We start from the raw sequence: 23,618 nt of genomic DNA, 5'->3' as shown, positions 1-23,618 counted from the left end.
CGCCTGCGCGTTTTCGATTTCTTTGCCACCATCTTGCCGGGCCTTTTCGGGCGTCCGGGTTGGGCCAGCCGACAGGTCTCAGGGGCAGGCGAAGGGCCCCGGCACGGGATCTGCCGGAGGGAGCTGGGCGGGGGTGGGCCTCCAGGCAGGTGACGCAGTCCTGGGGAATTGCTTATCTTTGGTTTGCCCCTTGGGCACTCGGTTGGGCGGAGCGCCCCCGGCCCCCGCCCTCAGCCCCCCACCCCTTGCCCTACGCGCGGATTCCCGGGAGCCCGGCCCGGAGCGAGGCGAGCCGCGAGCACCCCTGCAGCCCACCAAGCCCTCGATGGGCCTGAGGGTTGCTCGGCTCCGGGGGCCGACGCAGCGCGCTCGCCAAAGTGGAGAGAGCGAGGATCTCTTCTGAGTTTAAGAACCTGCGCTTGCCTTTCCTTTGGCCCGGCTCTTTCCCAATTAGTCTGCCAAGTCGGCGGGGTGTTTCCCGGAGCGGTTTCCGGTATACTGGGGCAAGCTGCAGCGAGAGCTTGCCTCGGGAAAGTTGGGGATGTTTGGTAAGAATTTTTTCAAGCCTTAAAACCTGCTTCTGCCAGCCACCCTCCCCGCCCCCCCCCCCCTTTCAAAAGTACGGAGAAACCTAAGATGATTTCAAGAGGTTCTTGTCCACCTGTACCCAGACTTTTTATTTACTGGCGAGACAGAGAGTCAGACACACAAATATAGCACACATCCGTTGTTGGTTTTTAAAAATTTGATTGACACGTTCTGTTATTATTGAACCGTGCAATGCAACAGAACAAAGGCAACTGACATTCAGAGTTAGTGTTTGCTCCTGGGAGCAGGGAACAAGTTCAAGGACGCGGAAGTTGCCGTTTGAACCCTGGGCGTTAACGCAACGCCAAGCCGCTGGGCTCGCTTCTGTCCAGCCTTGGCACCGGGGCCCGGGATCTGCGGGGCTTGGTTTGCTTCAGATAAGAGATCACAGATGAGAGGAAAGGAATTTTTAGTCTTTTTTTTTTCTCCTGTCGGTTGGTTCCCCGAGAGCAGCTTACAAGAATGCCGCTGATCAAAACACTTGACCGAACTTCAAGATTAAAAAAAAAAAGGCCGGTTCGAAAGTGGATTTCTGAATGTGCTTGCCACCCATCTGGCCAACACTAGTTTTACTTACGGCGTTCGGGGTGCGTGTCCCGGAGGCTTTTTCTAGCCACGCTGTGCTTTCCGTTTCTGTTCGCGCCCGACATGTGCGCTTTCGTTGGCGCCGCGTAGCTTGCTTCCGGGGCTCAGCCACCTGCCCTGTCGCCAGTCTCGAGGCCCCGGGGTGTGAAACTGGCGGGGAAGTGTTTTGAGTATTGGCAGGATGCCTGGAGGAACAAGAAAAGGATATAAGTTGGCCCGCCCCGGTGGCGCCCACTCTGTCTTGGTGGCCTGTGGGTCGCCGCGGAGCTTCCCGGAACGCCACGTGGGTCCCTTGGCCACACCAGGGGGATTCGGCCACCCAGAGAGACACACGCGCTCGGCCACCAGCGAGTTTCGCCCTCGTCGGGGCGCGGCACTCCGGAGAGCCCAGTGCCAAATCCGGACTCCTCCTTCGAGCCGTGCGCCACCTGGAGGGCGGGCTTCGGAAGCAGGTGGAGGTTTCGAACCCGGGTCCGGCAGGCCGCCGGCTGAGGCGTGCAAAGCTCACCCCGAAGTTCCTCGTCTGGCCTGGACCACTTTCGAATTCCGGTTTGCCCCAGCCGCGGATGCGAGGCCGGGGCTTCGCTGTCGGCGGCGGACCGGCGTGAGTAGCACCGAGAACCCTGCCACCCCCGCCGCTCACACCCTTTCCCGCAGGATGGCGTCTCCCTGGGCTCCGGGAACGTCGCGGGCGCTGTCCCCCAACTGGGCAGTAAAAGATCGAGTCTCCTGCTTTCGGTCCTCAGCCGCCCGGGGACTCAGGGTACAAGGAGGTGGGTCCCTTTGGTAAATCCCAGGAATAGCCTCTCGGGGGCGGAGATTAGGAGCCTTGAAATGGAGCTCTGGTTATTTCTTAGGTATAGAGCCCCAGGGACTAATTAAACTCGCGTTCATGGCCTCACCTGCCTCGTTGCCTTCAATTCAGTACAATTCTACCAACAGTTCCTGAGCGCCTGGGTGCTGAGGACACAGAGGGGGATCCAGACTTGGTTCCTGGCCTCATAGCCTCACAATGCACTTAAGGGAGCCCAAGCGAAGTTACCTACGCAGATAACTTGAGTCCACTTGCCACAGGAGGAAGCCAGCTGGGGAGGTAAGGACGGGTCGCAGAAAGCAGCACTGACCCGTGTCCTGGCTTTGTGGTCTATGGATCGGTGTAAGGTGCACTCTGGTTGCTGTTGTGCACTAGCTCCCCACTCTGCGGCTCCCTCTGTCCTCTCCTCTAGGGAGACCTCAGCCCGTCACTTCTCTGCATTGCATCTGCTCAGTGGCAGGCTGAAGGTCGTGCTTAGAGCTCGGTGTTGTAATACTTTTTAACAACTTGCAGTCAAGTGATGTTAGAATTACCTGGGTTCAGATACATGCAGACTGGATGGAGCAAGACCCCAGGGCTTTTCATCCATGCCCTAGAGATAAGCAGAGGCTGCAGTTTCATGTCTTTTTCATACGTTTGTGCACTCAAATATAATCTTTTAAAAGATGCATGTACTCATGTGTTTTGCTCCCCTTCCACAAACTGTTCTACTAATATCTCTTCTTTTTTTAAAAAAATTAAAATTTGATTTGAGAGACAGAGAGAGAGAGACTTGTCTTTCATCCTCTGGATCACTGCCCAAATGTCCCTCGGAACTCAGTCCAGGTCTCCCATGTAGGTTGCAGGGACCCAGTACTTCAGCCATCACCTGCTGCCTCTCAAGTACATATTAGCAGGAAGCTGGAATCAGGAGCAGGGCTGGGACTTGAACCCAGGTACCCCAACATGGGATGTGGGCATCCCAAACAGCGGCTGAGCTGACTGCTGCTTAAAGGCACCAGGCCCATAGGTCTGTTTCTCCCACATGTGACGCGATCCCCCTCTGGCATCATTTCTAAAGAAAGGTTTCTTTTTCTAATATCCACTTCTTTTTAGAATGTGTGTGTACACTATGTATTTTATTCCTCTGCTTGTCCAAAGGCCCTCACCATTATTTTTCTCCCTCTGCAATTCTTGGCTTACAGAAATAAATTTCTTTGACCACATGCACATATGAGGTGTGCATTTTTTCTGGGTAAAATTGTTTCTTTATCTACCTGTAGTCTCTTGTTCCATGTTTGTGCTTTTTGGATGGACTCTACTTCTATTCACTTTTTCTTTGGTCGTTTAAGTTTTTGACCAAAACAAACAGATTCTTCGTTATTTTCTTTTTTGAAGATTTATTTATTTGAAAGTCAGAGAGAGAAGGAGAGGCAGAGAGAGAGAGAGAGAGAGAGAGAGAGAGAGAGGTCTTCTATCTGCTGGTTCACTCTCCAAATGGCCGCAACAACCAGAGCTGCACCATTCCGAAGCCAGGAGCCAGGAGCTTTTTCTGGGTCTTCCACATGGGTGCAGGGGCTCAAGGACCTGGACCATCTACTGCTTTCCCAGGCCATAACAGAGAGCAGAATCAGAAGTGGAGCAGCTGGGACTTGAACCGGTGCCCATATGGGATGCCAGCACTGCAGGTGGCAGCTTTACCTGCTATGCCACAGTGCCGGTCCCCCTTACTTTCCTTTTGTTCTCCATTCTGGGTTGTCATTTTTTGTTATTTAATACCTAGGAAGGAACTAAGCTCCATCGGTTGGATAGCACATTCATCCTCAGATTCAAGATGGTTTCTGTCTTCTGCAATGAACGCTTTCATTGGAGAAATTAATCCATTGTCATTTCTTTCTTTATCAGTATAACTCAGTTTTTATTTTCAATAAAATTAAAAAATCCTCGCACAGCTACTTGTTCCAAGGTTTATTTATTTATCCATTTTCAAAACTTTGATTTTATTTATTTGAAAGGGAGCATTAAGAGACAAGGAGAGACAGAGATAGAGAGAGTGAGAGACAGAGATCTTCCATTCACTGATTCACTTCCCAAATAGCTCAACAGCCAGGGCTAGACCAGGCTGAAATTAGAAGCCTGGAACTCCATCTGGGTCTGCCATATGGGTGGCAGGGGCCCAAATACTTGGGCTGTCTTCCACCGCTTTCCCAGGCACATTAGCAGGGAACTTGATTGGAAGTGGAGCAGATGGGACTGGAACTGGTGCTCCTATGAGATGCTGGCATCTTAAGTGGTGGCTTAACCTGCTGTGTCACAATGCTGGCCCCTCAAAAGTAGTTTTCAAAAGTCAACAGTTGTTTTAAATATTAGGCACTTAACAAATCTCTTGCTTGAGTCCTTTCTTGTGAGTGAGCCACATTCTCTGTGACAATGACCAAGACCTGAATCAGAGTTAAAAATAAAATAAATAATCTCTTCAACATTTACTGAGCACCTGCTGCTGTGACAGAATGGGAACACAAAGATCTTCCTCTGCTTTCTGGAGCTCCCTTTCTAGTTGGGAAAGATACAAGCAGCAGCAAAAGTATGCTGAAAACTTTGGCAGTGGGGTGCTATTGGAATCCCAGAGTTCCGGTGTCAGACCTGACTTGAGTTCTACTCAGATTCATGGCTGGGTTCTTTTAATCTAACATAAAGCTATTCTCTAAGAGCCCTGGTAAAGTTATTAATAAAACTCCTGAGGTGAAACAGAGAGAACATATATAGCACAAAGCTTTGCCCCCAGAGAACATACAGCAGCTGCCATTGGTCTAGGCTCTCTGTGACCATGTTGGATGTGATTCAGCCTAAATTAGAACAAAGTCTACCCTTTTAACCTGCGTAGTCACCAGGAATATCTAGGAACTAGAAGGAGGAACCAGGCAGGGCATCAGAAACTAGGTAAAACAGTTAAACAGGTGCCAGGGGAGTGAAACAGAAGAACTTTTTTTTTTTTCTTTTCTACTTTTCTTCATTTTCCAATAGCAAATAGGTAGTTGTTTTAGAATCAGAAAAAAATGTTATATCAAAATAATTTTAAGAGCTTTGTATCCCCATTATTGTGGATAAACTCTGAGTTTTCAACAGAGCTATCTCCTGAAGGACCAACCTGGACCTTTCAGCTACTGGGGGACCCGTTGTATAAACAGAGCAAATGCACCTGCCAGGCTTCAGTTATTAATTTAAGTCCGTTTTGTCTGGATGAGTTTCACAGGATGTCTGCTAAGTATCTTATTTGACGTGGTATAACTGACATTAAACTCTTGTCTCTCTTGAGCCACTTTTTATTCCTTTGGGCAGAATTTTCAGAAGAAATCGATGTCTTCCTGACCACTGGACCACTGCTGCATGGGCATATCCATCCAAAGGTGACACCAGATGGTTCAGATATGTCAAGAGAAGTGTGGCTGAGCTAAGCTCTGCTTTGTACTGTTGAAGTTGAGATCTGGTCTGTGAGCTCAGACTTTGCTGACACATTCACTTTGGAGCTCTTGCTTGAACTGGGACAGCATGACCTGGTGCTGTTGTTTTGTTTTGTTTTCCTGCCAAGGAGATTTAAAGCTTAGTAAACTGATAAGTTCTGCAGACGTCTCACGTTGTCCTATGACTTTATCTCGGTAAAGAGTGATCACAGGAGTAGTTCATGGAAGCTAAGCTACATATCAAATTATGCCATCTCCTAAGAGATATAGTACTTTTAAGGGTATTAGACGACTGTGTTATTTGGGGGAAAATATGCTAAGTGTCAGCCACTTTTGAGTTCATCCTAGGAGAACTATACTACACATAGAGGGCTGGGTTGGGAGTTTGGCAAAACTAAAAAGTTGACATATAAATCTTAAGAGTTTTAGAAACCGAGGTTTATTGGGATAAATGCAAAGAATACATTTTAAGCAAAAGTATGGAGAGTTGTATCTTTTGCTGAAAGGGCAGGGGATGCTTGGTGAACTTGTTTGTAGACATTGTATTCTCTCTGTTCAAGGGGAGGTCCTGTGAGCCCTCAGGGAGCTCTGCGTGGGGCTTACCTGCCTCTTAGCATTAAAAAAGGTTAGCACTGAATTACCCTAAAACAAAGCTTCCTTTCATAAGCTCTGTCTCTTGGGTCTAACAACCAGGTTCCAAGTGTGGTCTCTGGCTAGCCCCCCTCGACTCCCTCTCACTTCTTTAGTTGTAAAAGGATGGGTGGACATCAGACATGTGCAGATCTGGTGCCGCTGTGCAATGACGGCCCGTCTGTTCAAGGCCCTAGAAGGCTGAGCTGGCCAGGGCCTACCACAGAGCAATGAAGATGAGTTACAGCCCATCTGTCCCAAGGACCTCCAGATGGACAATACTCTAGCAACTCTCACGCAGGGTAGAATAAGGCAAATGCCAAAAACAGCATGGACAATATGATGAAAGAGGAGGAGGTGACCTGATTCGGGGAGCAAGACAAACTTGTGGAAGAGACACCTTTGAAAGACAGGTAGGATTTCAAGAGGCAGAGAACTGAGAAGAGGGAAGTAGCTATTCAAATGGAGGCAAATGCTTGAATAAGGACTCCAGGAAAGAAAACCAGTGCTCAGGGACCACTGGGATGCTTGTTTGTCTGCAGTTGGATTATGGGTTGTGCAGAGTGAGGTGAAACTCTCCATGTTTGGGCTATGTATAAGAAGCTTGCCCCCAGGGGCCAGTGCTGTGGTATAGCGGGTAAAGCCACCACCTGCAGTGTTGGCATCCTATTTGGGTGCCAGTTCAAGTCCCACTGCTCCACTCCTGATCCAGCTCCCTACTAGTGGCCTGGGAAAGCAGTGGAGGATGGCCCATGTGCTTGCACCCCTGCATCCACAGGGGAAACCTGGAAGAAGCTCCTGGCTCCTGGTTTCAGACCGGCCCAGCTCTAGTTGTTGCAAACAGCAACCATTTGGGGAGTGAACCAGTGGATAAAAACTCCACCTTACTCCCACCCCCCACCTCTCCTTATCTCTCTGTAACTCTGCCTTTCAAATAAGATAAATAAATCTTAAAAAAAAATAGAAGCTTGCCCCGCTGAAAGTTTTACTTTGTTTAAGGAGGAGCAGGTCACCACAAGAACTGGCCTTTGTGCTATTGCTCTTGGTGACTGTATCCAGTGAGATGGTTTGTGGTCTTTTTCTCTTCTAGATCTTTTCCCATGCTGTGATTCCTTCTCTCCCTTTCTGCAGTCTCTGTGCGACTGTTATGAACCAGGGAAGTTCCTGGAGGTAATGCTCGGTTGGAAGTTCTGGAAGTTTCCCTGAAGGTCATGGAAAGTCTGTTTTGTCTAGTGTGTTCTGTGCTGCTATGATAAAATACCACAGGCTGGGTAATTTTTAGGGAACAGAACTGTAAGGGTGGGCACTGTGGCATGGTGGGTTAAGCTGTTGCTTGGCATGCCTGCATCCCAGATTGGGAGTGCCTCGGGTCAAGTCCCGCCTCTGCTCCTGAGCCAGGTTTCTAACACGCACCCTGGGAGGTCGCAGTTACTGGCTCAAGTGTTTGGATCCCTGCCACTCTCTTCCACTCGTGTGCAAGACCCAGATGGAGTTCCTGACTTTGGCCCAATCCAGCTCTGGCTGCTGTGGGCATTTGGGGACTAAACCAGTGGGTGGAAGACCTCTCTCTCTCTCTCTCTCTCTCTCTCACTGTGCTGTTCAAATAGACAAAAATAAATAAAAAGAACAGAGCTTTAGTTCTCACGGTTCTGGAGGCTGGAAAGCCCGAGATCAAGGTGTTAGCATGTGGTGAGGGCTGCTTCCTGCTTCCAAGATGGCACCTGGAACTTGTGTCTTCATGAGGAAGGAAGACTGTGTTCTCAGGGACAGGTTTGCAGAAGGCCAAGGTACACTGGGCAACCAAGGTTGGTTTACTTTATTTATTTATTTTTGTAAGATTTATTTATTTGAGAGGTAATGTTGCAACAGAGAGAAGAAGAGACAGAGATAAAGGTCTTCCATCTGCTGGGTCACTCCCCAAATGGCCGCAAAGGCCGGAGCTGGGCTGATCAGAAGCTAGGAGCCATGAGCTTCTTCTGAATCTCTCACGCAGGTACAAGGTCCCAAGGACTTGGACCATCTTCTACTGCTTACCTAGACCATAACAGAGCTAGATCACAAGAGGAGCAGCTGGGACTTGAACCAGCGACCATATGGGATGCCAGTACTGCAAGTGGCAGATTTACCCACAATGCCACAGTGCTGGGCTCCCCCCATCCACCAAGTTTGGTCTAGAAGTAATTTACTGGCAAAGTTTTACTTTACAGAGAAAGGCTGTGCTTTACAGAGAGGGCTTGGAGGATGCGTGTATATAATCTGGGGTTTATGGCTCCACGTGCTCAAGCTGGTGTTGTGTAGATACTGTGGTTGCATACGTCAGCCAGGGAGGACATTCTCAGGGTTGGGATGGAGCTAAAGCAGAGCTATGTTCTGATGACGTCTCCAGGATAGCCAGGTGTGAAGAGTTCCTGTAAGAGAGGTCTCAGAGAAAACAAAAACAAAAACGCTGAACGTGCATTTTGGTTTGAATTGAAGGGAGGGTGGGGAGCTTTATCCCCTGACACTCATATGGCAGAAGATGGAAGGCAAAAAAGGCAATGAGCTCCCTCCATCAAGCCCTTTTAGGAAGATGCCTAATTCCACTCATGAGGGAGGAGCCCCTGTAGCTTGGCCACCTCTTAAAGGCCCACTTCTAAGTTCCGACACACTGGCAACATCTCAATTTTGGAGGAGGCAGGATCAAACTATAGCAGCCTCATCAAAGAGCTTCATAAAATATACCTTCTAATTTTATGTCATTTTCTAGGTGGTGTCATCTTCTGTTGGTGTGCAGTATTATTTGTTATGATTCAAACGTGCTACTTGTGAAGCCAAAGACTTTTAATGCATGTTTTCAGCCACTGATACATAATGTCAACCGGTAGCCTCCCCAGTTGAGATGTATTTGTGCTTTACTCTCAGTTCACAGTCTTCTAGATGTTTGAGTTTGTATCTGCATCATTACAGAAATGAGGAACCACATTAGAATATATCATTGCAGGTCCTCATTTTAAATATTTTGAGAGGAGTGAAATGGCACATCATATGCTATCTTAGGTTTAAAATGCCTACAGATGAAGAAGGAAAAACAGGTTTGTTGTAAGTTGTATGATCTGCTCAAGTCGCTACACAGTCAGCCAGCATCCACAGGTCGACACACAAATGGAAGAGAAAGATGGGTTCTGTATAGTGCATGGTGGATGCACAGAACATCTTTCTTTTTTGGAAAAAGGTTTATTTATTGATTTGAAAGGCAGAGTTACAGAAAGTGAGAGACACAGAGAAGGAGATCTTCCAACTGCTGGTTTACTACCCAAATGAACTCAATGCCCACGGTTGGGCCAGGCTGAAGCCAGGAGCCTGGAATTCCATCTGGGTCTTGCACTTGGGTGCCGGGGCCCAAGGACTCGGGCCATCTTCCACTGCTTTCCCAGGTGCATTAACAGAGTGCTGGATTGGAGATGGAGCAGCTGGGACTCAACCAGTGGCCATATAGGATGCCAGCATTGCAGGTGATGGCTTCACCCGCTGTGCCACAACACTAGTGCCTGCACAGAACTGCTATGAGGTGGCCACAATGTAGTTGCCCAGGGTTGGGCAATCTCTCCTCCTTGAGCCTCTCCTCCTTGATCCTTGTAGAAACTTCTGGAAGGCTTCTTTCTTTTTTCTTTTAAATTTATTTGAAAAGCAGAGTTACAGAGAGAGGAGGAAGAGACAGAAAGAGAGAGAGAGACGAGCTTGAGACTTTCGTATCTCACTGGGACTTTCTGGTCCTGTAATGTTCCAGGTTTCCATGTGTTTTCTGCCACTGACAAGACAGGCTTTGCCCCATCACTGCCCCAGTTCATGGTGTTGCAAGGAAATTGCATTTGTTTTCACATTGGGGCTCCATGGATAGGACCTTGCCCCAGGTGGAGAACAGTACAAAGAATGGAATGTTCGGTGTGTCTTTGGCTGCTGAACTGCAGATTACAGGAAACGTCAAGTGCTTTGGACACCAAACTTTGGAGGCAAAATTGACGCTCTGTGAGAACGATTGAGAAACCGCATTTCACTGTTACCTGTTAAAAATCTTACTGAGTATCTGGGAGGTGTGTTCAGCGCTATAGGAGAGGTTTGTATACAGTACAGTGGTGGAACAATGTAGTTACTCGGTGAGGTTTCACTCTGCCAGGTGTGTGAGTGGAAGAGACTGATTCAGGCAAGGCACAGAGACGTGGGGAAGAATTTGTGGTGTGGTTGAGGCTGAACATGTGGACTGGGTGTTAATGAGAAATGGGGGCAAATGCTGGATGAAGCCGGGCCTTGAGTGCAAAGAAAGTTGGGACTTGCAATGGGAGCTGAGGCATGACTTTGAATTAGGAAAGTGACTTGGTTCAAACATGAACTCCAGAAAGTTCATTCCAAAAGGAGACAGATCTGGAGAGGGTGAGTCAAAGGCAGGAAGGACAGAGTCAGGGGATGAGGCTGGGTGGGAGATGGATGCCAGGTGACACCACAAGTGCTGAGGTGGGAGAAGGCTGGGAGTGCTGAGTAGAATACAGTGGTATGAGGCCCACAAGAGAAGAGTTTTAAGGCGGGGTAATTGGGGCTGGTGCTGTGGTGTAGTGGGTAAAGCCGCCTCCTGCAGTGCTGGTGTTCCCATATGGGTGCTGGTTCAAGTCCTGGCTGCTCCACTTCCAATCCAGCTCTCTGCTGAGGCCTGGGATAGCAGTAGAAGATGGCCCAAGTCCTTGGACCCCTGCATCTGCATGGGAGACCCAAAAGAAGCTCCTGTCTTCTGGCTTTGGATCAGTGCAACTGGGGAGTGAACCAGCAGATGGATGACCTCTCTCTCTCTGCCTTCTCTCTCTGTGTAACTCTGACTTTCAAATAAATAAATAGATAAACCTTTAAAAGTTAAAAAAAAAAAAAAACCAACAACAACAAAAAGGAGGGGTAATTACCAGCAGCAGTTGAGGTAGACCAGTTGGACGGGAGGTCTTTATGTGACCTTGGATGTGGCAGTGAGGAAGTCACCAAGGCTTGGGCAAAAACAATGTTATCAGGGCTGGGATACTTGAGTGAGGTGAGCAAGACACTTGTTTCAGGGACATTTAGGGGAAACTTAAAAACTCAGTCACTGAGATAAATCATTTTTTTAACACACTACTTTTTTTTTTAACTTTTATTTAGTAAATATAAATTTCCAAAGTACAGTTTGTGGATTACAATGGCTCCCCCCACCCATAACTTCCCTCCCATCTCCCGCTCCCTCTCCCATTCCATTCACATCAAGATTCATTTTCAATTATCTTTATATACAGAAGATCAATTCACTATATATTAAGTAAAGATTTCATCAGTTTGCACCCACACAGAAACACAAAGTGTAAAATACTGTTTCAGTACTAGTTATAGCATTACTTCACATTGGACAACACATTAAGGACAGATCCCACATGAGGAGTAAGTACACAGTGACTCCTGTTGTTGACTTAACAATTTGACACTCTTGTTTATGGCGTCAGTAATCTCCCTAGGCTCTAGTCATGAGTGGCCAAGGCTATGGAAGCCTTTTGAGTTCACCAACTTCGATCTTATTCCGACAGGGTCATAGCCAAAGTGGAAGTTCTCTCCTCCCTTCAGAGAAAGGTACCTCCTTCTTTGATGGCCCCGTTCTTTCCACTGGGATCTCACTCACAGAGATCTTCCATTTAGGTGTTTTGTTTTCCCCCCAGAGTGTCTTGGCTTTCCATGCCTAAAATATTCTCATGGGCTCTTCAGCCAGATCCGAATGCTTTAAGGGCTGATTCTGAGGCCAGAGTGCTATTTAGGACATCTGCCATTCTATGAGTCTGCTGTTTAACACACTACTTTAAAAAAATGGACAAAAATACCAAAAATCAATGTTGAATAAGAAATTAGACTTTTAAGGAAAAGCATCAGTATTACTGATTGTCCCTGTTGCCTCATGTCCTGGTACGGCTGGGCACTGAGTGTACCGTGTAGAGGAGGTGGTGAGGGGAGGACTGGGGTGGAGGCATGAGGAGTGAAATTGCAGAGATGGAAGTGAAGCTGCAGGAAGTCCCCACTTCCTGTGGAAGCAGTGAATGGGAGGATGCTTGGTTTACAGGAGGGTGCTTAAGGGATTCTTTGTTTTTATGTATGTATGTCTTTATATGGAAGTCTCAAATCAATCAATCTCTTGTCACATTATTTAAATACCACAAATTAATTTACAATCCAGGTTTTTATTTCTGTAGCTGGACAACTTTTAGATCTTACTTATCTGCCTGCTGAACTGCTCCTTTTTCAGAGAAAGAGATACCTTTCCAAAATTGCCCCTTCAGATAGATGTCAACATTTTCTGGAATATCAATAGTCTGATTGCTGAGAATTATCTTCATTCTTGGGTTAGATATGCCAAGGCTGTTTTATTTATTTTTAAAATGGAAGAGACTTGAGCATGATTTTCAAGAATGAGTTAATTAATGTTTGTTTGAAAGCAGAGATACAGAGCAAGAGCCAGAGACAGAAAAATCTTCTTCTTCTTCTTCTTCTTCTTCTTCTTCTTCTTCTTCTTCTTCTTCTTCTTCTTCTTCTTCTTCTTCTTCTTCTTCTTCTTTGACAGGCAGAGTGGACAGTGAGAGAGAGAGAGACAGAGAGAAAGGTCTTCCTTTGCCATTGGTTCACCCCTCCTCCCCACAATGTACCACGCTGATCTGAAGCCAGGAGCCAGGTGCTTCCTCCTGGTCTCCCATGCGGGTGCAGGGCCCAAGGACTTGGGCCATCCTCCACTGCACTCCCGGGCCACAGCAGAGAGCTGAAGAGGAGTGACCGAGACAGAATCCAGTGCCCCACCAGGACTAGAACCCAGTGTGCCAGCACTGCAGGCAGAGGATTAGCCTATTGAGCTGCGGTGCCGGCCAGAAAAATCTTCTATCCACTGGCTCACTCCCCAAATACCTGCAACAGCCAGGGCTGGGTCAGGCTGCAGCTGGGAGCTGGGCAGTCAATCCCAGGGACCCAACAACTTAAGTATCTGCTGCTTCCTAGGGCGCACAATAGCAAGAAGCTAGAATCAGAATCAGAGCTGGGACTTAGACTCGGGCACTCTAATATAGGATGCAGCATCCCAAGCAGCGTCTTAATTATTGTGCCAAACAGTCACCCCTTGAACAGGAAGACACACAGGGAGTTTGCCTTGGTCAAGCTGAGGGGCAGGAGGTGCTTGTGGAGGCAGTAGAAATGTGGAAGATGATGAGACCCTATGCCTGAAAAATGGGAAGGTGCTCTGATGAGAGGTGGCACAGTGGATGGTGTTAGGGTGGAAGAAAGCAGTGAAGATTGGAGCTGTCCTTGAAGGAGGGAAGGGTTGGGTGGGAAGGGAGCTGACCAGGGTCCTGGAAAAGAAATAGGCAAGCAACAGTAAGGGCCCTGCTGAGGCTGGAAACCTCAAGGGTGTGGTGGTGTCAGTTTCTGTGTGGTGCAGTCTTTTCTCTGTCCCCTCACTACAACTTGGTACTCTAGGTGAGAGAGTGGAGGAGACTCGGTATCTGAGACTTGGGCGGGGGGGTAGGGTGAGCAACCATTCTGATTTGCTTAGGATTGGGCATCTGGGAAGCAGGACTTTTTGAGCTAAAATTGGGAAGTCCTGTGCAAGCCAGCACCAGTTGGTCACCTGAGGTGTTACAGGGCTGGTGATCAGGAAGCCAAAAGCAAGATACTTGAGGGTGGGGACCAGAGACAGTTTGTTGCATGTGCTTCAGGGCCAGTCCAGAGAGAGAAAGATATGAAGCCCTCACCCAGGGTCATCTTGTGTAACTGCATTCCTTCACTCAACGGATACTTAGACTCTAACTCTGAGTCAGGCACTGGATCAGTACTGACGATTTAACCACAAAAAAGGAAATAAATGCCCTCATGCCGTATCCTCCTATGGCAGCCAAGTTCACTGTTGCTCAGGGCCCATTCACCCTTCTGTCTAGAGGACAGAAAATTCCAAACTGCATTTCCCAGACTCCTTTGTAACTAGGATGTGATAAGTTCTGCCATGTAGATGCATTCAGGGAAGATTTGCAAGCAAGTGTGTGGAGGCAACTATGTAGCTGCTTTTCTTTTCTTTTATTTCTTAAGATTTATTTATTTATTTGAAAGGCAGAGTTACAGAGAGGGAGAGGCAGAGAGAGAGAGAGAGAGAGAGAGAGAGAGAGAGAGAATTCTTCCATCTGCTGGTTCACTCCCCAGATGGCTGCAATGGCTGGAGCTGCACTGATCCGAAGCCAGGAGCTTCTCCGGGTCTCCTACGTGGGTGCAGGGGCCTAAGATCTTGGGCCGTCTTCTACTGCTTTCCCAGGCCACAGCAAAGAGCTGGATGGGAAGTGAAGCAGTTGGGACTTGAACTGGCTCCCATATGGGATGCCAGCACTGCAGGTGGTGGCTTTACCTGCTACACTATAGTGTCAGCCCCACTGCTTTTCTTAATGTCTTTGCTAGCCAGGATGGTGGTGATGATGTGGGTTTGGGAAGCATCACTACAGAGTTCAGACATCAGCCTTTTGGGTGTTGGGGGCGGGTGTGGCAGTGGTGTACCACCTCCTGGTCTCTGGGTCTGTGCTATGGCAGGGATGTCTTTGAGCTCACTGGTCCTGGGGGCAGCCTTTGATTCCTCACTGCCCTGACTGGGCAAGGTAGTTTTGGGGGCCCAGAGAATCTTTGCTAGAAGTAGTCAAGAGCCCCTTTCTCTGGCCCTTGTAGCAGTATCCTAAGTACCCTTTCTTAAAAAAAATTTATTTATATATTTGAAAGGCAGAGTTAGAGAGAGAGAGAGAGAGAGAGAGAGAGAGAGAGAGATTCCATCTTCTGGTTTACTTTTCAAATGGCCACAACAGCCAGGCTGGGCCAGGCTGAAGGAAAGAGCCAGGAGCTCCATCTGGGTCTCCCACATTAATGGCAGGGACCTAAACCCTTGAGCCATCTTGGCTGTCTTCCCAGGTACATTAGCAGGGAGCTGGAAAAGGTGGGGCAGTCAGGACTGGAACTGGTACTCTGATATGGGATGCCAGCATTGCAAGTAGTAGCTTAACCCCCTGTGTCACCACACCCACACTCCTGTTTCCCACTTTCTTTGCTATAACAGCCATTTCTAGTAGGGATATTTCGGACATGTTTAGTAAACCTGTATGCAAGCTTTTTTTTTTTTTTTTAACTAAGGAATGAAATTTTTTTTTTTTTTTTGACAGGCAGAGTGGACAGTGAGAGAGAGAGAGACAGAGAGAAAGGTCTTCCTTTTGCCCTTGGTTCACCCTCCAATGGCTGCCGCGGCCAGCACGTTGCGGCCGGAGCACCGCGCTGATCCGATGGCAGGAGCCAGGTACTTATCCTGGTCTCCCATGGGGTGCAGGGCCCAAGTACTTGGGCCATCCTCCACTGCCTTCCCGGGCCACAGCAGAGAGCTGGCCTGGAAGAGAGGCAACCGGGACAGAATCCGGTGCCCCGACCGGGACTAGAACCCAGTGTGCTGGCGCCGCAAGGCGGAGGATTAGCCTAGTGAGCCGCGGCGCCGGCCAGGTTTTTCTTTTTCATAATCACTGTTTAACTGTTTATAAATTGCTGTCCGGTAAGATAAGTGTCTTGCTTTTAATCCAAAGATCAATTTTTTTTTCAGAAAACTCACGCATTTTGTTATTTTGAATCTCCCTATTTAAGAATAAAGTGTAGCTCTCCATATATGTAGGTCCTGAGTGATAACTTCTCAATAATTTATGTGTTTTTTTTTTTTTGACAGGCAGAGTGGACAGTGAGAGAGAGACAGAGAGAGAAAGGTCTTCCTTTGCCGCTGGTTCACCCTCCAATGGCCGCCGCTGCAGCCGGCGCACCGCGCTGATCCTGGCAGGAGCCAGGAGCCAGGTGCTTTTCCTGGTCTCCCATGGGGTGCAGGGCCCAAGCACCTGGGCCATCCTCCACTGCACTCCCTGGCCATAGCAGAGAGCTGGCCTGGAAGAGGGGCAACCGGGACAGAATCCGGCGCCCCAACCGGGACTAGAACCCGGTGTGCCGGCGCCGCAAGGTGGAGGATTAGCCTATTGAGCCACGGCGCCGGCTCTTTTTTTTTTTTTTTTTTTTTTTTTTGCCATTAAGGCCTAGAATATTTTTTACTGAAATCATTCTTATGTGTTATCTATTTCAATGCTATTATACACAGTAAATCTTAACTGTCATTGTGACTTTAAGCTCTTTTTTTTTTTGCTTTTTTCCATTATGGTCCCCTACAATTTTGCTCACTTTCTTGCAACTCAGCTGTGTATTTGGGCGAGTGCTTTTGAGGCTTTAGTCAGCATCTGTGCATACGTTGTTGCCAGTTTTTCAGATTATCCAGCACAGGATTTCTCAGTCTCAGCACTGTGGATGTTTTAGGCCAGATAATTCTTGGCTGTGGGGGATTCGCATAGTGGGATGTTTAACAGCGGCCCTGGCCTCTATCCACTGGACGCCAAAACCGAAGCCATGACCAAACATGCCTCTGGACATTGCCACATGTTCCCTGAGGGGCAAAGTCATCCTCCATTAAGAACCCTTGATCTTGCCTTACCTCCGTGCACTACTTTTCAGATACTCATCTTAAACCTTTTCAGATGTAGATTCCTAGGTGCGCATTCTGTTTGCTTTGTCTGCTGTCCTGGAGTTCTATTTCTGTGCATGATCATTTTTAAGCAAGAACTTATCTCCGGCGAAGTTCTTTCCAGGATGTCTCTTATGCCTTGGGTGGCGAAGGGGGTTTTATGGGAGGTTTGAGTTTGCCCTCTGAAGGTCTTATAGGCTATTCTGGTATAAGAGTGATTTTTATGTTATTTTCAGAGTAGTTGTTATGTGAACCCTCATCTGAACTCTCCCTTGAGTGGTCTCCTTTTTTAAGTGCCTGTCACGTCACCTCTAGCCTCAGTTAGCTGCCCCCACCCATTCCAGCCTGCTCACTCTATTTGGCTGCACTTGCTATAGTTTCTCTTGACTATTTTCTCTCAGGGTACCAGATGCTACCACTGAGTAATTTGGATTTGGTTGCCAAGCTATACCCCCATTAGCACAGAGGGAACACAGCACAGCACAGCACTCCTGCAGAGGGTGCGTGACTGGCAGAGAGCAGTCGTGGGTAAAATGGTTGAAAGAAATGAACTGAGCAGAAAATATTTTTTCAAAGCAAGTCTCTGCTTTTGTTAACTCTTGATGGCATTGTTGTAACATGGATAAATTATAAAAGTTAGGCGACTTTAAAAACAGAGAATTGAATATTTCATTTCTAGTAGTTCTGTTTGGTTCTCTTTCAGATGTGTCAAATGTCTCTTTTTTAACTCTTGCGTTGAATGACCTCTTTTTCTATTCCTTCTAGTGTATACAAATGTTTTGTAGGCTGATTTATAATAACAACTGTGAACAATACTGCAACTTGACTTTTTTTTTAACTTTTATTTAATGAATATAAATTTCCAAAGTACAGCTTATGGATTACAATGGCTTCCCCCCCATAACGTCCCTCCCACCCGCAACCCTCCCCTTTCCCACTCCCTCTCCCCTTCCATTCACATCAAGCTTCATTTTCGATTCTCTTTATATACGGAAGATCAGTTTAGCATACATTAAGTAAAGATTTCAACAGTTTGCTCCCACACAGAAACATAAAGTGAAAAATAATAGATGGTTTTTTAAATGATGATGAAATCAGATCAGACCTATTGTCATGTTTAATCCCAGTGAGAGTCAAGTTGGGAATTGATAATTTCTTTCTTTCTTTTTTTTTTTTTTTTTTTTTTTTTACAGAAGATCAGTTTAGTATACCTTAAGTAAAGATTTCAACAGTTTGCACCCCCATAGAAACACAAAGTGAAATATACTGTTTGAATACTCGTTATAGCATTAAATCTCAATGTACAGCACATTAAGGACAGAGATCCTACATGAGGAGTAAGTGCACAGTGACTCCTGTTGTTGACTTTACAAATTGACACTCCTGTTTATGGCATCAGTAATCTCCCTATGCTCCAGTCATGAGATTCCAAGGCTATGGAAGCCTTTTGAGTTCTCCGACTCTTATCTTGTTTAGACAAGGTCATAGTCAAAGTGGAGGTTCTCGCCTCCCTTCAGAGAAATGCAACTTGACTTTTAGTGAGTAGAGTAGGAAAGGAATTTGACCTCCTCTTTGTGGGAATTGGCAATTAGGTTAAAGTACTGTTGACTTGCGAGTGGAATTTGCATTTTATCTTTCCAAAACACATAAAATTAGTATTAAACTTTCAGAGTTAAAAAAAATAAATCCGAGTACTAGTTTTCCTTCTTTCACTGAGCGATCATTTTTGCAAATTTTATTTCTTCAGTTATTCACAAACTGCCATATATAAGTCAAGTTTGGATGAATGGGCTTGGGGTTGACATAGCCACATCAAAACCAGATGGATATTTAAATATGTTTGTACACAAATGCAGAGCAGTCATTAGCAACTTTGGGTTGGATTGTTTTTCCAATTATTTCCTGCTAGGATTAGTTTTTAATCTAATATCGTCTCATAGGAATAGATAAGGTGTTCACCAAGAACATAAGAGCTGATCGATATACGTTATAGCTAAGAAACCTGAGAGTGGACTGCCATTGGCAACTTATATTTTGAAAGAAAATAGTTCAAGAAGACGCCCAGGGCATGAGCTCCGCTGCCTCCTAGGGCGGTGGAGTGTGGTTCCCCTGCCCCTTCCTGAAAGCGAGGACCTGCCCTCCTTCCACGACACCACGAGGAGCTCAGGGGTGACTGCTGCATGTAGCGTGTATTGAGGTCCCTTGGGGCTCAGTGTCTAAGTGTGATTCACATTTGACACAGCCTGTTCTCAGGTGTGACGGCAGGGAGTTCCGGGCACTGGGAGTAGGGTAGCAGAAGCTTCTGCTTACAGAGTGACTTAGGGCTTTTAACACAGGGGAGCAACTGGATGAAAGGGGTGGGGTAGGGCACAGAGCCTCCTTTTCCTGTTGTTGATGGGACTCCACAGAGAGACTCCCCTTTTCTGCCACGTGCCCTGGGCAGGGTCACTGAGGTGGGAGTTCACTGTGCATCATTCTTCTCTGGTCTTGTCAGCTGCTTAGTCACAGGGCTTTTTCTGTTCCTCCCACTGAGGGCACTGTTTGTGATTTAGTCATGAAGCCCCACTTGTGATTTTCCCCCTTGCCCTGCTTTACATTCTGATAAGTTCTCATTAAGCATGTGGGAGTTTTTGGAGGTGATTTTGTCTTTGGTTTCATTTCCTTTAAAATGTAGATCTTCTGTGTGTATCTGGGCTTCTGGAGTAGTTTTGGGTTCTGGTTTTGTCGACTGAGGATCTCTGTGTATAGACTTAGCAAGGTGAATGTCATTGACAAGGTTAGTGAGAAAAGCTAGAAAGGAACAGGCTAGACTTTGACTCTTAGCCATCAGTTACCTGGATGAGAGGATTTTAAAAAGAATCCCTTTTAACCATAGAACCACCATTGCAAAGATTTTGGAAAGACATGAAGAAAATCCTCAGAAATGATGTCTACAGCCCCATGGCCTCCTGCTGACTGGTGCAGAGCTTTTCTCCTGTGGTTCCTTGACATGACCCTGTGCAGGATGTCTGCCGAAGTCATCCATCAGGTGGAAGAGGCGCTTGATGAAGACGAGAAGGAGACGCTGCTTTTCCTGTGCCGGGATGTCACCGCAGACGCCGTGCCGCCGAATGTCAGGGAGCTCCTGGATGTTTTAAGTGAGCAAGGCAAGCTGTCGGTGGTGGACTTGGCTGAGCTGCTCTACAGAGTGAGACGGTTCGACCTGCTCAAGCGGATCCTGAAGATGGACAAGGCAGCCGTGGAAGCCCACCTGCACAGGCACCCTCACCTTGTTTCCGACTACAGGTAATTCAGCTCTTCCCAAGGCTGGACTGCGGGGAGGGCGTGAGATGAGCTGGACACCGCCGAGTGACAGCGCCGAGGACAGTCAGGAGAACAGGCACACTGCTTTCTCCACTCTGACTTAGCCCTTCATTCCCTTCAACTCTGTGTCTTCCTAAAACGGACTTGCTTAAAGGAATTGGGTAGGAGATCATAACGGAAGTGGGAGGCACAGATGTGTTTGCACGGTAGAAAGACGAGAAGTGAAGACAGATAGGAAGAACTTAGATCTGGTAATGTTACCGGCTTCCAACACTGTGGCTGCAGTGGTGTTTGATAACTTTCTGTGACGTTTGGGCAATTTCCTGTCCCCAAACAGGAAATGCAAGTCTAACAGTAAGCTTTCTATTTTTTTCAGAACTGTGTGATCCCTTCCCTAACTGATTAAGTTCCGTGGGGTGGGCTCCCTGGGCTCCTTCCCCCCCTCCCTGGGGTCCCTGTCCTCTGAGGCTCTGGAGAGACCAAATTGAACTCTTTTCAGTGAGCCATCTGTGAGTGCCATCAGCTTAAAGGGGAGACAGCCCCTAGGGCCTTATGTTCAGGCACCATTGAGATGCCCCCTCTTTCAGGGCACAGAGTAGGGTTTCGGAGCCTCTGGAAAGACTGAGCTGTTAGGGAAAGGAAGAGAACTTGTAGCCTTAAATGGATGTTTCTTTTTTCTCCAGAGCCCTAGCCTTTTTGTTAATACGGATAATGGGTGTTTGAGGGTGATCTATGTCATTAAGAACCGCACTCCAGGCAGCTGAGAGCTGGGTGGGCTCTGTGGCGTATGAGACCTACCAGCGATGGGCCCTGCAGGCTGCGGCAGGCACCGACCTTCACTGGGGATTTGTTTTCCTCCTTATAAAGTGAAGAAGAGCGCCCACCTTCACAGCTGTTTTAGCATCAATTGTGGTCATTTACCAGGTGAAGTAGGTTTTGCAAACTCTACAGATGAAAGTGATTGTTGGTGTGATTATTCTTGGTTGGTCTTCCACCAGTCCAATCCTCATCCAAGGGCAGTCATTTCCAAACATTTGGAGAGGCCCTGGACTGGGTTTTAGTGAAGAGGAGAGGGCCCTCTGTCCATGACCCCTTTCTTCCTGTGGTGGGTGGAGGTCATTCTCCAGGCCACCTGGGTGAAGAGGCCAGGCAGTTGGAAGGGTGCTAGATTCACTTGTTTGCCTGGTTGGTGGGCTTTCTGGTGTATTGGCATGTGCCTGGTGTTTGGTAAGCTCTACGGCAAATGAGCAAGCAATCCTCCATCCTCAAGACTCTGAGAGTCTACCTGGAGAAACAACCTTGTGAAGAGTGAAGGCAACATCATGGTGATGAGACTAACCCTGAAGGGTGCAAGGCACCAATAGAGTGTGATGGTAATTCCAACCAGAGCAGGAGTGAATGGGTCAGGAGCCAGACATCTACTGTCAGCATCTCCATGAGGCAGATGCCTTTTTCCTTGGGATCCCATGTGTTTCTTGGCCTTAGAATCTTGCAATTCAGTGTTGGGTCCCAGAGCCAACATCACCTGGGAGCTTGTTAAACACAGAAAACAAGGCTACTTTGAATTCTATTTCTGTCTTTCATGTTAGTCATTTGGGTTCTTAACTCATTTCGCTGTAACCTCTGGGGGAGTAGGGGTTCTTCAGGGAAGTTTCCATGCTCTGAGGTGTTTTCAGAGCTGTTAATTAGAAGCAGAGGTGGCATCTCCTAGTCAACATGGAGGAAAGGATGAGTTTTGCTTTCAAATCTCCTTAAGATTTCTTCCTGGAGTGATATAGGCTTTCTGTTTTATGAGTGGGAGGATTGGAGTGGGGTACAAATTCATAGGAAGGGCAAATAACTGATATTTTAATCAACTGTTGGCTCAGAGAAGGCATGGGCTCTTAGAGTTCTCAACAGGACTGGTGTCTGAATTTACCAAAGAAACTTGTGTGGCTTATAGGGTGCTGATGACAGAGATCGGTGAAGATTTGGAGAAATCTGATGTCTCTTCATTGATTTTCCTCATGAGAGATTATATGGGCAGAGGCAAGATAGCCAAGGATAAGGTGAGTATTCCTATTCTTGGTCTGCAATCCTAAGGGCATATCAGAAGTTGGGGCTGCTCCTTATGGCATGCATGGAGAGAGGGAAGCAGGCAATGGGAATCAGACATCTGAGGTGGTTTTTCTTAATAACATAGATTTGCAGAAAATTGGCTTATGAGTTGAGAATAAATAGGGTGATAAGATCTTCTAGTATGGCCTTGGGTGTTTCTGTCATTCCTGGATTTTATCAGAGTGTCTGAGTTCAATACTTGGCTACTGCTCCTGACTCCAGCTTCTTGCTAATGTAGACCCTGGGAGGCAGTGGTGTGGCTGAGTGGGTTAAGTCACTGTCAGCATATAGAAGACTTGGATTGAATGCCTGGCTCCTGTCTTCATCCTGGCCCAGCCCTGGCTGTTGTGTTACCACTGGGGAGTACACCAGTGGATGGGAGATCTCCCTTTCTCCCTCTTTCTCTCTCTCCCTGTCTCTCAAATAAATAAGTAACAATTTAAAAATGTTACTTTAAAAAATGAAAGAAATTCCAGTTGGTCCTATGTGCTATTGCTGATCTAAGGACAGGCTATGAAAAGTCTAGGTCTCTAATATTTGACAATATGTCCTCAAATGGGTTAACCTGCCCCTAAGGGCTCTGTGACTTCATTCCTTAAGAATTTCCTTATGTTCCTCAATGACTATAGTTTTGATTCTGCAATCTGGGGATCTAGAGTGACGGTGTATGCTGTCATTGTCATATGCAAAATAGGAAGGAAACGAACAATGGAACTTCTTGTTCGGTTTTCTGTAATCAACTTCTCTCCCAGTCGTTTACATATATCTAATTATGACTGTTATTTAAAAAATAAACACTTCAGTAACCAAATGTGACTCTCAAAGGAAAGAAAACCAAAAGCAATTGCCTGTTTCTGAAATATGGTTTTTAAACTTCCTGTGGCCTAAGGTAAATGAATAGCAAAATAGCTAAAGCTTGTTGTACTTTTACCTTTCCATAATCCCCGAGTCAAATGAGTTGGGATGTTCAGCCTCAGTTAAAATATTTTAGGAGCTGTAATATGGGAATTTTCCTCATAAAACTTTTCTCCCAGCTTTTCACATCCTCTTTTCAGGGAAGACTTTATTTTTTCAGTGGACTTACCTTTCAATTTCATTTCCATAATCTTTTGAAAAGTTTTATCTCTTTGAGAGGCAGAATGACAGAGGGAGAGACACACAGAGAGATCATTCATCCACTGGTTCACTCCTCAGATGCCCACAACAGCTAGGGCTGGGCCAGGCAGACACCAGGAGCCAGGAGCTCCATCAGGGTCTCTCACAGGGTGCCAAGAACCCAAGTACTTGAGCTGTCACCGTCTGCCTCCCAGGTATGTTAACGGGAAGCTGGATTGGAAGGTAGAGGTGGGAATTGATTCTACACAATTTGTTTTTTTAAGATTTATTTATTTATTTGAAAGAGTTACAGAGAGGCAGAGGCAGAGAGAGAGAGAGAGAGAGAGGTCTTCCATTCTGCCGGTTCACTCCTCAATTGTTCACAACAGCTGGAGCTGAGCTGATCCGAAGTCAGGAGCCAGGAGCTTCTTCTGGGTCTCCCATGTGGGTGCAGGGCCCAAGGACTTGGGTCATTTTTTTTTTT

General features: G+C 47.0%; 2 protein-coding genes across 11 annotated transcripts in view; one reads left to right on the top strand and one right to left on the bottom strand.

Moving 5' to 3' along the window:
• Positions 1–23,618, top strand: part of CFLAR (CASP8 and FADD like apoptosis regulator) — an 83,210-nt gene that overhangs the window by 33,180 nt on the left and 26,412 nt on the right. For 3 of the 10 annotated variants that reach the window (XM_089330100.1, XM_089330098.1, XM_008258954.5), the window contains 2 exons: positions 19,515–19,924; positions 21,885–21,990. In XM_089330100.1, coding sequence (XP_089186226.1) covers positions 19,563–19,924; positions 21,885–21,990 — 468 coding nt within the window. In that variant the 5' untranslated portion in view covers positions 19,515–19,562. Of the gene's footprint in view, positions 1–454; positions 549–1,637; positions 1,778–1,806; positions 1,947–2,115; positions 2,267–5,282; positions 5,374–19,514; positions 19,925–21,884; positions 21,991–23,618 lie in introns of those variants that run through there. The other 7 variants (XM_089330101.1, XM_089330102.1, XM_089330099.1 and 4 more) reach the window with 7 other exon arrangements.
• Positions 713–3,262, bottom strand: LOC103348916 (uncharacterized). The gene is made up of 3 exons (XM_089329706.1): positions 3,244–3,262; positions 1,166–1,914; positions 713–959 (listed from the first exon to the last, which is right to left on the bottom strand). Exons 1-3 carry the CDS (start codon positions 3,260–3,262, stop codon positions 882–884), a joined length of 846 nt encoding a protein of 281 aa, XP_089185832.1. The 3' UTR covers positions 713–881.

The sequence above is a fragment of the Oryctolagus cuniculus genome, chromosome 3, assembly GCF_051225735.1.
Source record: "Oryctolagus cuniculus isolate XC-2025 breed Fujian yellow rabbit chromosome 3, ASM5122573v1, whole genome shotgun sequence".
Lineage (NCBI taxonomy): Eukaryota > Metazoa > Chordata > Mammalia > Lagomorpha > Leporidae > Oryctolagus > Oryctolagus cuniculus.
The sequence above is the reverse complement of the archived record's forward strand: the minus strand, read 5'-3'. Positions and strand labels throughout refer to the sequence as shown.

Excerpts from the sequence above, each read along its gene's own strand:
- LOC103348916 (XM_089329706.1), bottom strand. Across the intron at positions 960-1,165 it reads GGACACGCACCCCGAACGCC|CAAACCAAGCCCCGCAGATC; the intron begins GTAAGTAAAACT and ends TCTTATCTGAAG.